General features: G+C 43.0%; 1 protein-coding gene and 1 non-coding gene across 7 annotated transcripts in view; both read left to right on the top strand.

Annotated features, from left to right (window-relative positions):
• MTOR (mechanistic target of rapamycin kinase) overlaps positions 1 to 13,169 on the top strand; it is a 157,150-nt gene that overhangs the window by 92,100 nt on the left and 51,881 nt on the right. For all 6 annotated transcript variants that reach the window (XR_010148262.1, XR_010148265.1, XR_010148263.1 and 3 more), the window contains one exon: positions 3,370 to 3,445. Coding sequence is in view for 3 of the 6 variants with exons in the window: in XM_016953950.4 (XP_016809439.2) it covers positions 3,370 to 3,445 (76 nt within the window). In the remaining 3 variants the exon portion in view is untranslated. The remainder of the gene's footprint in view (positions 1 to 3,369; positions 3,446 to 13,169) is intronic.
• Positions 1,268 to 1,374, top strand: LOC112207575 (small nucleolar RNA U13). The gene has a single exon (XR_002942012.1). It is a non-coding gene; the product is annotated as a small nucleolar RNA U13 (small nucleolar RNA).

The following is a 13,169-nucleotide window of genomic DNA, read 5'->3' on the forward strand; positions in this document are numbered from 1 at the left end:
TTTTTACTCCTACCAAGGCCGCCCGGCGTGTGTGGTGTGGTGGTGTGCGCCTGTAATCCCAGCTACTCCAGAGGCTGAGGCAGGAGAATCACTTAAAGCTGGGAGGCAGGGGTTGCAGTGAACTGAGATCACACCACTGCACTCCAGCCTGGGCAACAAGAGTGAAACTCCATCTCTCAAAAAAAGAAAAAAAAAAAAAGAAAAGGATAGGATTGAAATAAAGATGGCCTTCATCCCAAGAATCCATTGTAATAATACAGGGACCATATCATTAAAATATATAGACTATATACTGGCTTTCTTTTTTATTATTATTATTTTTCTTTAATAGAGATGGGGTCTCACTATGTTGCCCAGGCTGGTTTAAAACTCCTGAGCTCAAGCAATCCTCCTGCCTCAACCTCCCAAAGTGCTGGGATTACAGGCATGAACCACTGTGCCCAGCCACTGGCTTTCTTTTTTCCTGTTTTCTTATGCTTCCAAAATCTTTATTTGGCTTCAAGGAACTAGATAATCCCAAATCTATACCTAGTAATATTATTAGTACAGTTTACCCAGCCCCATGTGATTGGGCACAAAGCCCAGTACCTGATTTATGGGGCCAAGTGACATTGGGAACTGCTTCCCAATGAACCTACAGTGGAGTAGGTCCCTTTAGACTTGCTTTTCATTCTTAGCTTAGAAAACCTCATATAGGGCTTCCTAAGGGAAACCATCATGCCGTGGTTTCACTCTGAAATTAAAAACATCTCCAAATTTTGTAGCAGGCTAACTTATGGAACATATTCTGGCTCATTGCCTTGCTTAGTACCAGCTCAAGAAGCACCAGCCCCATAGCTTCCCCCAACGAATCTGGAGCCTAGAAACTGGATACTGGACACTCGAACAGTTCTACTCAGGAAACATTGGGAATTCGCAGTGATGACTTCCTAGTCCTAACTTAAGTCTCCACCGTAGGTGTATGTTATTTCTGCAGACAAGCATATCACTGTGTTTTAGCAGCTTTTATGCTTGGACAAACACAGGTGAAGGACCTGCTTAGCAATTGCATGTTCATTGTTTAATTCCCTGAAGAACCCTCTGAAGGAGGAGGTGATATTAGCCCTGTTATATAGATAAGGAATTTACATTCAAAAAAGATGAGTTAAATATGTCCTACTATGTACCTAAAAAAATTAAAAATTAAAATTTTTGAAACGACTTATTTATGATCACACAGCTTATAAGTGGCAGAATTAGACCTCCAGAAAGTTAAACCCAAGTTTCAATCCTTTTGTATACATTTATGCATGATGATTGGGTTTTTACCATCACATGTGGTGAGATGTGTCTCCCTCAAACTTGTTATCACGTCAGCATGTGATCAGTCTGACATGGGGAAAAACCCCATCTTCTGACTCCAAATCCAAGGCTGTTTCACCCCCAACTTTTCCTTAACAAAGAGGCATAAGGTGCTTGATTTACTGTGGGGACTTTCCTGATTCCTGTGGGCCTTGGGGAAAATCCCTGCCTTTCCTGGGCTTTAGCTTCCCCGTTAGTGAAACAGGTCTGATAACACCTCTCCCTTCCCACTCTTAGGGATGCATGAGGTCAAAGAAGTGACGGATTGGAAAGATTATTTGAAAACGCTTTGTAAACATGAGGCATTAGATTATTACTTTCACAAATGTTAGCTTCTTTAGATTTCTGGGCAATTTCCTTTGGTTTTATTGGAAGAAATGTGGTGGAATTTGGATTTTTAAAAATAATATTTATAACAGCAATTTCTTGCCATATTACCACATTGAACTCAAATCCTGGAATTTCCCAAAACCACTTAAAAATTAATTCTGGTCAAGCAGACAGTTTGTACTCAAAGCAGTAAACTGGATCCTTGCTCATTAAACCAGTCTGGACTCCCAGGTTGATGTGTCACATTTTGCTCCCTACCTTTAAACAGATATAATCATTGTGGTCTTGTGGATTTCTCAAGCGAGCTCCTTCGCCCTCCCCTCTTTCCCTTCCTTCCATAACTCAGGCTTATATTTAGTATTGAGCTTAGTTGCATAAGTTCCTACAGGAACAAGGATCTAAGCCCCCATGGCTACTCTGTTTTCAAGGCCTCCTAGCAGCCTCTGATGAACCAACTGCAGGCACCAGGCCTCCCAGTGGCACTGCCCAGTTGTCCCAGTGTGGTAACAGTCCTCCAGCCTAAAGATGGCATCAGCAGAGCAGGGTGTCATTAGTGAAAAGCTTCTCTACAGTAGAGGCCAGTTCAAGAAACTCTAGATATGGTCCCTTGGCAGCCTTCTGCGAAGGGTGGAAGGGAACAGCCCCTGAAGAGGGTCTAGGGAGGCATCTGAATTTGAAGGGGGTGGGCTCTGTCAGAACAGTCAGCAGGGCTGCATTGCCACAGCTCCCAGGATTCTGTCATTGATGTGCATGCCCCAACCTTGGTGCCACCTGTGTCACTCACAGAGTCTGATGGTTTTGATTAATTTTGTTATTCCTACTACTGAAGGCAACTGATGAGAAGTTAAGACTTAGAAGTTCAGAGGAGCCAGGTGCTGTGGTGTGTACCTGTAATCCCAGCTACTCAGGAGGCTGAGGCAGGAGGATCACTTGAGCCAGGAGTCCGAGACCAGCCTGGACAACATAGCAAGACCGGTCTCAAAAAAAAAAAAGTTCAGAGGAGTCTCATATGATTGTGTACTACAACAGGGATAATTTTGTATCCAGAGTTTCTGGTGTTTCAGAAACAGACACATGTTGCCTGCCTGCCGGCGTCTGAGAGGAAACCAGTCTATGCTCTTTTTTTTTTTTTTTTTTTTTTTTTTTGAGACAGTGTCTCACTCTGTCCCCCAGGCTGGAGTGCAGTGGCACGGTCTCGGCTCACTGCAAGCTCTGCCTCCCAGGTTCACGCCATTCTCCCGCCTCAGCCTCCTGAGTAGCTGGGACTACAGGTGCCTGCCACCACGCCCGGCTAATTTTTTTGTATTTTTAGTAGAGACAGGGTTTCACCTTGTTAGCCAGGATAGTCTTGATCTCCTGACCTCGTGATCCAACCGCCTCAGCCTCCCAAAGTGCTGGGATTACAGGCGTGAGCCACCACACCCAGCCTAGTCTGTGCTCTTAAAGGAAGGGCCACAGAGTGGCAAGATGAGTGTTCCCATTACTGACCCCCAGAATCATGGGAGGAGAGCACAAACCTCTTTCAGATGAAACGATTTAAACTGAGCTTTCTGGATGGTAATAGATAATTGATTCTCTTTCAGCATCTGCAAGACATTGTCCTCAAAGTGCTGGTGAACCATCTGCCCACAAATGACCCCCACATCTCCTACCCTCAGACCTGTTGAGTGTAACTACCTTTTCCCTTTGTTTTCTCAGCATTAATAATAAGCTACAGCAGCCGGAGGCAGCGGCCGGAGTGTTAGAATATGCCATGAAACACTTTGGAGAGCTGGTAAGCACCTCATTCTTTTTGGAAAAGCAGGAGGTAGAGACTTGGCTAGGGAGGTATTGGCCCTGACCTTCAGAAAGTTACTTTCCTTTACTGTTTTTTCTCCAATTCATAACAGTCTGATGCTGACTTACCAATCTTCAGGATGAAAGAGATAAACTATGTCTGTAGGGACTCTATTTCTTTCTTTTTTTTTTTAATTATACTTTAAGTTCTAGGGTACATGTGCACAACGTGCAGGTTTGTTACATATGTACACATGTGCCATGTTGGTGTGCTGCACCCATTAACTCGTCATTTACATTAGGAATATCTCCTAATGCTATCCCTCCCCGCTCCCCACACTCCACGACAGGTCCCGGTGTGTCATGTTCCCCATCCTGTGTCCAGGTGTTCTCATTGTTCAGTTCCCACCTATGAGTGAGAACATGCAGTGTTTGGTTTTCTGTCTTTGCGATAGTTCACTGAGAATGATGGTTTCCAGCTTCATCCATGTCCCTACAATGCACATGAACTCATCCTTTTTTATGGCTGCATAGTATTCCATGGTGTATATGTGCCACATTTTCTTAATCCAGTCTATCATTGATGGACATTTGGGTTGGTTCCAAGTCTTTGCTATTGTGAATAGTGCCGCAATAAACCTCATGTGTGCATGTGTCTTTATAGCAGCATGATTTATAATCCTTTGGGTATATATCCAGTAATGGTATGGCTGGGTCAAATGGTATTTCTAGTTCTAGATCCTTGAGGAATCGCCACACTGTCTTCCACAATGGTTGAACTAGTTTACAGTCCCACCAACAGTGTAAAAGTGTTCCTGTTTCTCCACATCCTCTCCAGCACCTGTTGTTTCCTGACTTTTTAATGATCGCCATTCTAACTGGTGTGAGATGGTATCTCATTGTGGTTTTGATTTGCATTTCTCTGATGGCCAGTGATGAGCATTTTTTCATGTGTCTTTTGGCTGCATAAATGTCTTCTTTTGAGAAGTGTCTGTTCATCTCCTTTGCCCACTTTTTGATGGGATTGTTTGATTTTTTCTTGTAAATTTGTTTAAGTTCTTTGTAGATTCTGGATATTAGCCCTTTGTTAGATGGGTAGATTGCAAAAATTTTCTCCCATTCTGTAGGTTGCCTGTTCACTCTAATGGTAGTTTCTTTTGCTGTGCAGAAGCTCTTTAGTTTAATTAGATCCCATTTGTCAATTTTGGGTTTTGTTGCCATTGCTTTTGGTGTTTTAGACGTGAAGTCCTTGCCCGTGCCTATGTCCTGAATGGTATTGCCTAGGTTTTCTTCTAGGGTTTTTATCGTTTTAGGTCTAACGTTGTTAAGTCTTTAATCCATCTTGAATTGATTTTTGTACAAGGTGTAAGGAAGGGATCCAGTTTCAGATTTCTACATATGGCTAGCCAGTTTTCCCAGCACCATTTATTAAATAGGGAATCCTTTCCCCATTTCTTGTTTTTGTCAGGTTTGTCAAAGATCAGATGATTGTAGATGTGTGGTATTATTTCTGAGGGCTCTGTTCTGTTCCATTGGTTTATATCTCTGTTTTGGTACCAGTACCATGCTGTTTGGTTACTGTAGCCTTGTAGTATAATTTGAAGTCAGGTAGCCTGATGCCTCCAGCTTTGTTCTTTTGGCTTAGGATTGTCTTGGCGATGCGGGCTCTTTTTTGGTTCCATATGAACTTTAAAGTAGTTTTTTCCAATTCTGTGAAGAAAGTCATTGGTAGCTTGATGGGGATGGCATTGAATCTATAAATTACCTTGGGCAGTATGGCCATTTTCACGATATTGATTCTTCCTATCCATGAGCATGGAATGTTCTTCTATTTGTTTGTGTCCTCTTTTATTTCATTGAGCAGTGGTTTGTAGTTCTCCTTGAAGAGGTCCTTCACATCCCTTGTAAGTTGTATTCCTAGGTATTTTATTCTCTTTGAAGCAATTGTGAATGGGAGTTCACTCATGATTTGGCTCTCTGTTTGTCTGTTATTGGTGTATAAGAATGCTTGTGATTTTTGCACATTGATTTTGTATTCTGAGACTTTGCTGAAGTTGCTTATCAGCTTAAGGAGATTTTGGGCTGAGATGATGGGGTTTTCTAAATATACAATCATGTCATCTGCAAACAGGGACAATTTGACTTCCTCTTTTCCTAATTGAGTACCTTTTATTTCTTTCTCCTGCCTGATTGTCCTGGCCAGAACTTCCAACACTTTGTTGAATAGGAGTGGTGAGAGAGGGCATCCCTGTCTTGTGCTGGTTTTCAAAGGGAATGCTTCCAGTTTTTGCCCATTCAGTATGATATTGGCTGTGGGTTTGTCATAAATATCTCTTACTATTTTGAGATACGTCCCATCAATACCTAATTTATTGAGAGTTTTTAGCATGAAGGGCTGTTGAATTTTCTTGAAGGCCTTTTCTGCATCTGTTGAGGTAGTCATGGTTTTTGTCTTTGGTTCTGTTTATATGATGGATTACGTTTATTGATTTGCATATGTTGAACCAGCCTTGCATCCCAGGGATGAAGCCAACTTGATCATGGTGGATAAGCTTTTTGATGTGCTGCTGGATTCAGTTTGCCAGTATTTTATTGAGGATTTTTGCATCAATGTTCATCAGGGATATTGGTCTAAAATTCTCTTGTTTTGTTGTGTCTCTGCCAGGCTTTGGTATCAGGATGATGCTGGCCTCATAAAATGAGTTAGGGAAGAGTCCCTCTTTTTCTATTTATTGGAATAGTTTCAGAGGGAAGGAATGGTACCAGCTCCTCTTTGTACCACTGGTAGAATTCGGCTGTGAACCTGTCTAGTCCTGGACTTTTTTTGTTTGGTAGGCTATTAATTATTGCCTCAATTTCAGAGCCAGTTATTGGTCTATTCAGGCATTCAACTTCCTACTGGTTTAGTCTTGGGAGGGTGTATGTGTCCAGGAATTTATCCATTTCTTCTAGATTTTCTAGTTTATTTGTGTTGAGGTGTTTATAGTATTCTCTGATGGTAGTTTGTATTTCTGTGGGATCGGTGGTGATATCCCCTTTATCATTTTTTATGCGCCTATTTGATATTTGATTCTTCTCTCTCTCTCTCTCTCTTTTTTTTTTTTTTTTTTGAGACAGAGTCTTACTCTGTCGCCCAGGCTGGAGTGCAGTGGCATGATCTTGGCTCACTACAAGCTCCGCCTCCCGGGTTCATGCAATTCTCCTGCCTCAGCCTCCTGAGTAGCTGGGACTACAGGTGCCCGCCACCAAGCCCGGCTAATTTTTTATAGAGATGGGGTTTCACCGTGTTAGCCAGGATGGTCTTGATCTCCTGACCTCGTGATCCGCCCGCCTCGGCCTCCCAAAGTGCTGGGATTACAGGCATGAGCCACCGCGCCTAGCCTCTCTTTTCTTCTTTATTAGTCTTGCTAGTGGTCTATCAATTTTGTTGATCTTTTTCAAAAAACCAGCTCCTGGATTCATTGATTTTTTGAAGGGTTTTTTGTGTCTCTGTCTCCTTCAGTTCTGCTCTGATCTTAGTTATTTCTTGCCTTCTGCTAGCTTTTGAATGTGTTTGCTCTTGCTTCTCTAGTTCTTTTAATTGTGATGTTACGGTGTCAATTTTAGATCTTTCCTGCTTTCTCTTGTGGGCATTTAGTGCTATAAATTTCCCTCCACACCCTGCTTTAAATGTATCCCATAGATTCTGGTATGTTGTGTCTATGTTCTCATTGGTTTCAAAGAACATCTTTATTTCTGCCTTCATTTCATTATGTACCCAGTAGTCATTCAGGAGCAGGTTGTTCAGTTTCCATGTAGTTGAGCGGTTTTGAATGAGTTTCTTAATCCTGAGTTCTAGTTTGATTGCACTGTGGTCTGAGTGACAGTTTGTTATAATTTCTGTTCTTTTACATTTGCTGAGGAGTGCTTTACTTCCAACTCTGTGGTCAATTTTGGAATAAGTGCGATGTGGTGCTGAGAAGAATGTATATTCTGTTGATTTGGGGTGGAGAGTTCTGTAGATGTGTATTAGGTCCACTTGGCGCAGAGCTGAGTTCAATTCCTGGATATCCTTGTTAACTTTCTGTCTTGATCTGTCTAATGTTGACAGTGGGGTGTTAAAGTCTCCCATTATTACTGTTTGGGAGTCTAAGTCTCTTTGTAGGTCTCTAAGGACTTGCTTTATGAATCTGGGTGCTCCTGTACTGGGCGCATATATATTTAGGATAGTTAGCTCTTCTTGTTGAATTGATCCCTTTATCATTATATAGTTGCCTTCTTTGTCTCTTTTGATCTTTGTTGGTTTAAAGTCTGTTTTATCAGAGACTAGGATTGCAACCCCTGCTTTTTTTTGTTTTCCATTTGCTTGGTAGATCTTCCTCCATCCCTTTATTTTGAGCCTATGTGTGTATCTGCACGTGAGATGGGTCTCCTGAATACTGCACACTGATGGGTCTTGACTCTTTATCCAATTTGCCAGTCTGTGTCTTTTAATTGGAGCATTTAGCCCATTTACATTTAAAGTTAATATTGTTATGTGTGAATTTGATCCTGTCATTATGATGTTAGCTGGTTATTTTGCTCGTTAGTTGATGCAGTTTCTTCCTAGCATTGATGGTCTTTACAATTTGGCATGTTTTTGGAGTGGCTGGTACCGGTTGTTCCTTTCCATGTTTAGTGCTTCCTTCAGGAGCTCTTGTAAGGCAGGCCTGGTGGTGACAAAATCTCTCAGCATTTGCTTGTCTGTAAAGTATTTTATTCCTCCTTCACTTATGAAGCTTAGTTTGGCTGGATATGAAATTCTGGGTTGAAAATTCTTTTCTTTAAGAATGTTGAATATTGGCCCCCACTCTCTTCTGGCTTGTGGAGTTTCTGCCGAGAGATCCGCTGTTAGTCTGATGGGCTTCCCTTTGTGGGTAACCCAACCTTTCTCTCTGGCTGCCCTTAACATTTTTTCCTTCATTTCAACTTTGGTGAATCTGACAATTATGTGCCTTGGAGTTGCTCTTCTCGAGACGTATCTTTGTGGCATTCTCTGTATTTCCTGAATTTGAATGTTGGCCTGCCTTGCTAGGTTGGGGAAGTTCTCCTGGATAATATCCTGAAGAGTGTTTTCCAACTTGGTTCTATTTCACTCCCCGTCACTTTCAGGTACACCAGTCAGACGTAGATTTGGTCTTTTCACATAGTCCCATATTTCTTGGAGGCTTTGTTTGTTTCTTTTTATTTTTTCTCTAAACTTCTCTTCTCGCTTCATTTCATTCATTTGATCTTCAGTCACTGATACCCTTTCTTCCAGTTGATCAAATCGGCTACTGAAGCTTGTGCATGCATCACGTAGTTCTCGTGCCATGCTTTTCATCTCCATCAGGTCATTTAATGTCTTCTCTACACCGGTTATTCTAGTTAGCCATTCGTCTCATCTTTTTTCAAGGTTTTTAGCTTCTTTGCGATGGGTTTGAACATCCTCCTTTAGCTTGGAAAAGTTTGATCATCTGAAGCCTTCTTCTTTCAACTCATCAAAGTTGTTCTCTGTCCAGCTTTGTTCCGTTGCTGGCAAAGAGCTGCGTTCCTTTGGAGGGGAAGAGGTGCTCTTATTTTTAGAGTGTTCAGCTTTTCTGCTCTGGTTTCTCCCCATCTTTGTGGTTTTATCTGCCTTTGGTCTTTGATGATGGTGATGTCCAGATGGGGTTTTAGTGTGGATGTCCTTTCTGTTTGTTAGTTTTACTTCTAACAGTCAGGACCCTCAGCTGCAGTTTTGTTGGAGTTTGCTGGAGGTCCACTCCAGACCCCGTTTGCCTGGGTATCACCAGTGGAGGCTGCAGAACAGCGAATATTGCAGAGCAGCCAATGTTGCTGCCTGATCGTTCCTCTGGAAGCTTCGTCTCAGAGGGGCACCCGGCCGTGTGAGGTGTCAGTCGGCCCCTACTGGGAGGTGCCTCCCAGTTAGGCTACTCGGGGGTCAGAGACCCGCCTGAGGAGGCAGTCTGTCGGCTCTCAGATCTCAAACTCTGTTCTGGGAGAACCACTATTGTCTTCAAAGGTGTCAGACGGGGACATTTAAGTCTGCAGCAGTTTCTGCTGCCTTTTGTTCAGCTATGCCCTGCCCCTAGAGGTGGAGTCTACAGAGGCAGGCAGGCCTCCTTGAGCTGTGGTGGGCTCCACCCAGATCTAGCTTCCCGGCCACTTTGTTTACCTACTCAAGCCTCAGCAATGGTGGGCACCCCTCCCCCAGCCTCGTTGCCTACTTGCAGTTTGATCTCAGACTGCTGTGCTAGCAATGAGCGAGGCTCCGTGGGCATGGGACCCTCTGAGCCAGGCATGGGTTATAATCTCCTGGTGTGCCATTTGCTAAGACTGTTGGAAAAGCGCAGTTTTAGGGTGGGAGTGACCCGATTTTCCAGGTGCCATCTGTCACAACTTCCCTTGGCTAGGAAAGGGAATTCCCTGACCCCTTGTGCTTCCGGGGTGAGGTGATGCCTCACCCTGCTTTGGCTTACGTTCCATGGGCTGCACCCACTGTCCTGCACCCACTGTCCGACAAGCCCCAGTGAGATGAACCCAGTACCTCAGGTGGAAATGCAGAAATCACCTGTCTTCTGTTTTGCTCACACTGGGAGCTGTAGACTGGAGCTGTTCCTATTCGGCCATCTTGGAACCTCCGGGACTCTATTTCAACTGAGATAAATCATGAGGGTAGATTCGAATATGCAATAGCACTGATTTTATCAAACTCTTAGCATGTGCCTGGCCCTTTGCTAAGTGTTTATATACTTCATGTAATTTGGTCCTCAAAACAATGCTATGAAGTGGTTACTGCTGTTATCACATTTTACAGATGAGGAGACTGTGGTCCCAGCAGGTTAAGAACTGGTCTGAGCTGACAGAGTGAATAAATGGCAAAACCAGGACTTGAACCAGGGCAGTCTGACATTAGAGCCAAGGCATTTTCCCCTGATCTGAGTTATCTTTGTGGGAGCTTGCATTGTGTCTAGGCCACAGTTAATCCTCATTAGATACTTAGGAAGACACCATGGCCAGTTCTTTAGAAAATATATGCTATACAGCCGGGCACAGTGGCTCATGCCTACAATCCCAGCACTTTGGGGGGCCGAGATGGGCAGATCACCTGAGATCAGGAGTTCAAGACCAGCCTGACCAACATGGAGAAACCCCATCTCTACTAAAAATACAAAATTAGCCTGGCATGGTGGTGCATACCTGTAATCACAGCTACTCGGGAGGCTGAAACAGGAGAATCGCTTGAACCTGGGAGGCAGAGGTTGCAGGGAGCTGAGATTGTTCCATTGCACTCCAGCCTGAGCAACAAGAGCGAAACTCCGCCTCAAAATTAAATAAATAAATAAATAAATAAATAAATAAATGCTATAATTGATATCTGACATTGAGGCATTTTTGTGTTCGTTATTGCTTACATAGCTACTTCCCTACTGCCATCTTTGGCCTACCAATATTTAAAATGTTTCTGTTATTCTTTGTGGTCTTGGCAGGGCATTTTGATAACTTCTAAAATATATAAAGCATCAACTTAATCAACTTAGTATTGAATTCCCGGAAGGTCAAGAAGCTCTAGGTCCATATATTTGATGAGGAACCTTTTATTAGTCATGTAGGTTGCTTACTGTGGTTTGCCTTGATCAGGAGCCCAGGATGTTAAAGTGAGAAAAATTGGGAATATTTAACAGGCTTTTGTTTGATCATCTAGCATTTTGCCTCACAGAAGGGCTAGTAAATTAGAATGAAACGTTTAAGGGAATCTTTTGCCATCTTTAGCACATATTATCTCTTTTTTTTTTTTTTTGAGACGGAGTTTTGCTCTTGTTGCCCAGGCTGGAGTGCAATGGCACGATCTTGGTTCACTGCAACCTCTGTCTCCTGGGTTCAAGCGATTCTCCTGCCTCAGCCTCCCAAGAAGCTGGGATTACAGGCATGCACCACCACGCTCAGCTAATTTTGTGTTTTTATTAGAGACAGGGTTTCTCCATGTTGATCAGGCTAGTCTCAAACTCCCAACTTCAGGTGATCCTCCCACCTCGGCCTCCCAAAGTGCTGGGATTACAGGCGTGAGTCACCATGCCCGGCCTTAGCACATATTATCTGTAACTAGACTAAGACAGCATTTCTCCAGATGATGGCAAAGTGAAAGAACTGTATCTCATCCATCCTTGCCACAATCCTTGTTTGCAGAGAGAAGAAAGTAGGGCGAGAGGGCACTTCATGTACTCCACCTAGATCAAGATGTTCTCTCCTTTGATATCCTTAGAGCTTAGATCCCAGAAAGTGCTGATTGAGACAAGGACTCCGCAGACATCTGGTATTCAGGTGATCTGCCAGCAGATGGTTTATACCCCATACTCAGAATGCCAGCCTTCAATGAAACTTTCTCCATCTTCAGGTTCCAAAGGTGGCCATTAGCTCCAGGATTATTGCTAAACCCGTGGTGGATTTTCTGTTATATTTAGGTAGCTGAATCATATTAAGCTTGACAATGGTTTGCTTTTTCTTGGCAGAGCCTGTGCTTTCTCAGCAAAATTTATGTAACAGCAATCTCATTAGAATTTTGTGTGATTCATTGCTTAAACCTTATAGTTTCTGCAATCTATTGCAATTCAAAATATCCTGCCCTCTAACTGACCCACTCCATATGCTGCCCCCTCTCCCCTCTGCTTGTTCATGCTGAGTGTATGCCACACATTAGTCACCAGCTCTTTTTTTTTTCTTTTCCACCCAGTATAGAAATTTGAAATGAGAAATCTACCAGTGCTTTTAAATTTTACAGTTTTTGTAGTCACTCTTTTCTAAGTTTCCTATTTTGTATTTAGGCATAATAGATATTATTTTGGACAGGCTTGAAAAATGAAGTTGAGTTAGTTTGCCTTACATGGAGCCAGATACGCTCATTTTGACAAACTCCACTGATGTTGGGCAAAGACTTTATGGCAGCAGAATTAGTCTAGGGGCAGCAGAGGGCACCAGCTCTGCCAGAAAGAACCAGACCAGGGGAAGTAGGTACAAGGGAACAATCTCCAGCATAAATGACCTCTTTTCAGAGGTTCAAGAAGAAAAGACTATTTTAGACAGCTTAGCAGAGTAGTTGTTAGTCTACATACTGCACAAACATCAGTTTTATTTAGAAAGGGGAAGAGGGTGATGGGAGAAACTAGTGTGGGCCCTGCATTATATCATACAAATTTCACTGCAGAATCATATTGTTGTTAAAGAAATCCCTAGAGAGCCACTACCCTTGCCTGTGCAAAAATAGTCATTCATTGAGCTGATGATGAAGTAGCCCAGGAGAGAAACTGAGATGGAGGGCAGACAGAAAGCTTAGAAAACAGTCTCCTGATCATTTGGAGAGTCATAGTCTGTAACTTTCAGACTGTAGCACCTCCTACTCACGTGGACAACACCCTCTTTCAGCGTGGCACACCATCTGCTAGGGTAATGCAATCCCTCCTTTGGCCCCTGACGCTGGTAAACCTGCCAAGCACTGAGCAGGAGGGAACATTGGATGGGAGACTCTAGAAGAATAGGGGAAAGACTTTCCAAAAAATTTTAAGTGGTGGTGTTATATTTTAAATTATTATTTCCTGAAAGTTTAAAAATGTGTTAAGAAGTGCAGAGAATCAAGAGGTTTTAAAAAGTGAGTTGTTTTCCTCCAGCAAACATGCAGATGAGGCCTGGTCTTTCTGGCCCCATCAGGAAAGCAGCTGCCATCCCTG

The sequence above is a fragment of the Pan troglodytes genome, chromosome 1, assembly GCF_028858775.2.
Source record: "Pan troglodytes isolate AG18354 chromosome 1, NHGRI_mPanTro3-v2.0_pri, whole genome shotgun sequence".
Taxonomy (NCBI): domain Eukaryota; kingdom Metazoa; phylum Chordata; class Mammalia; order Primates; family Hominidae; genus Pan; species Pan troglodytes.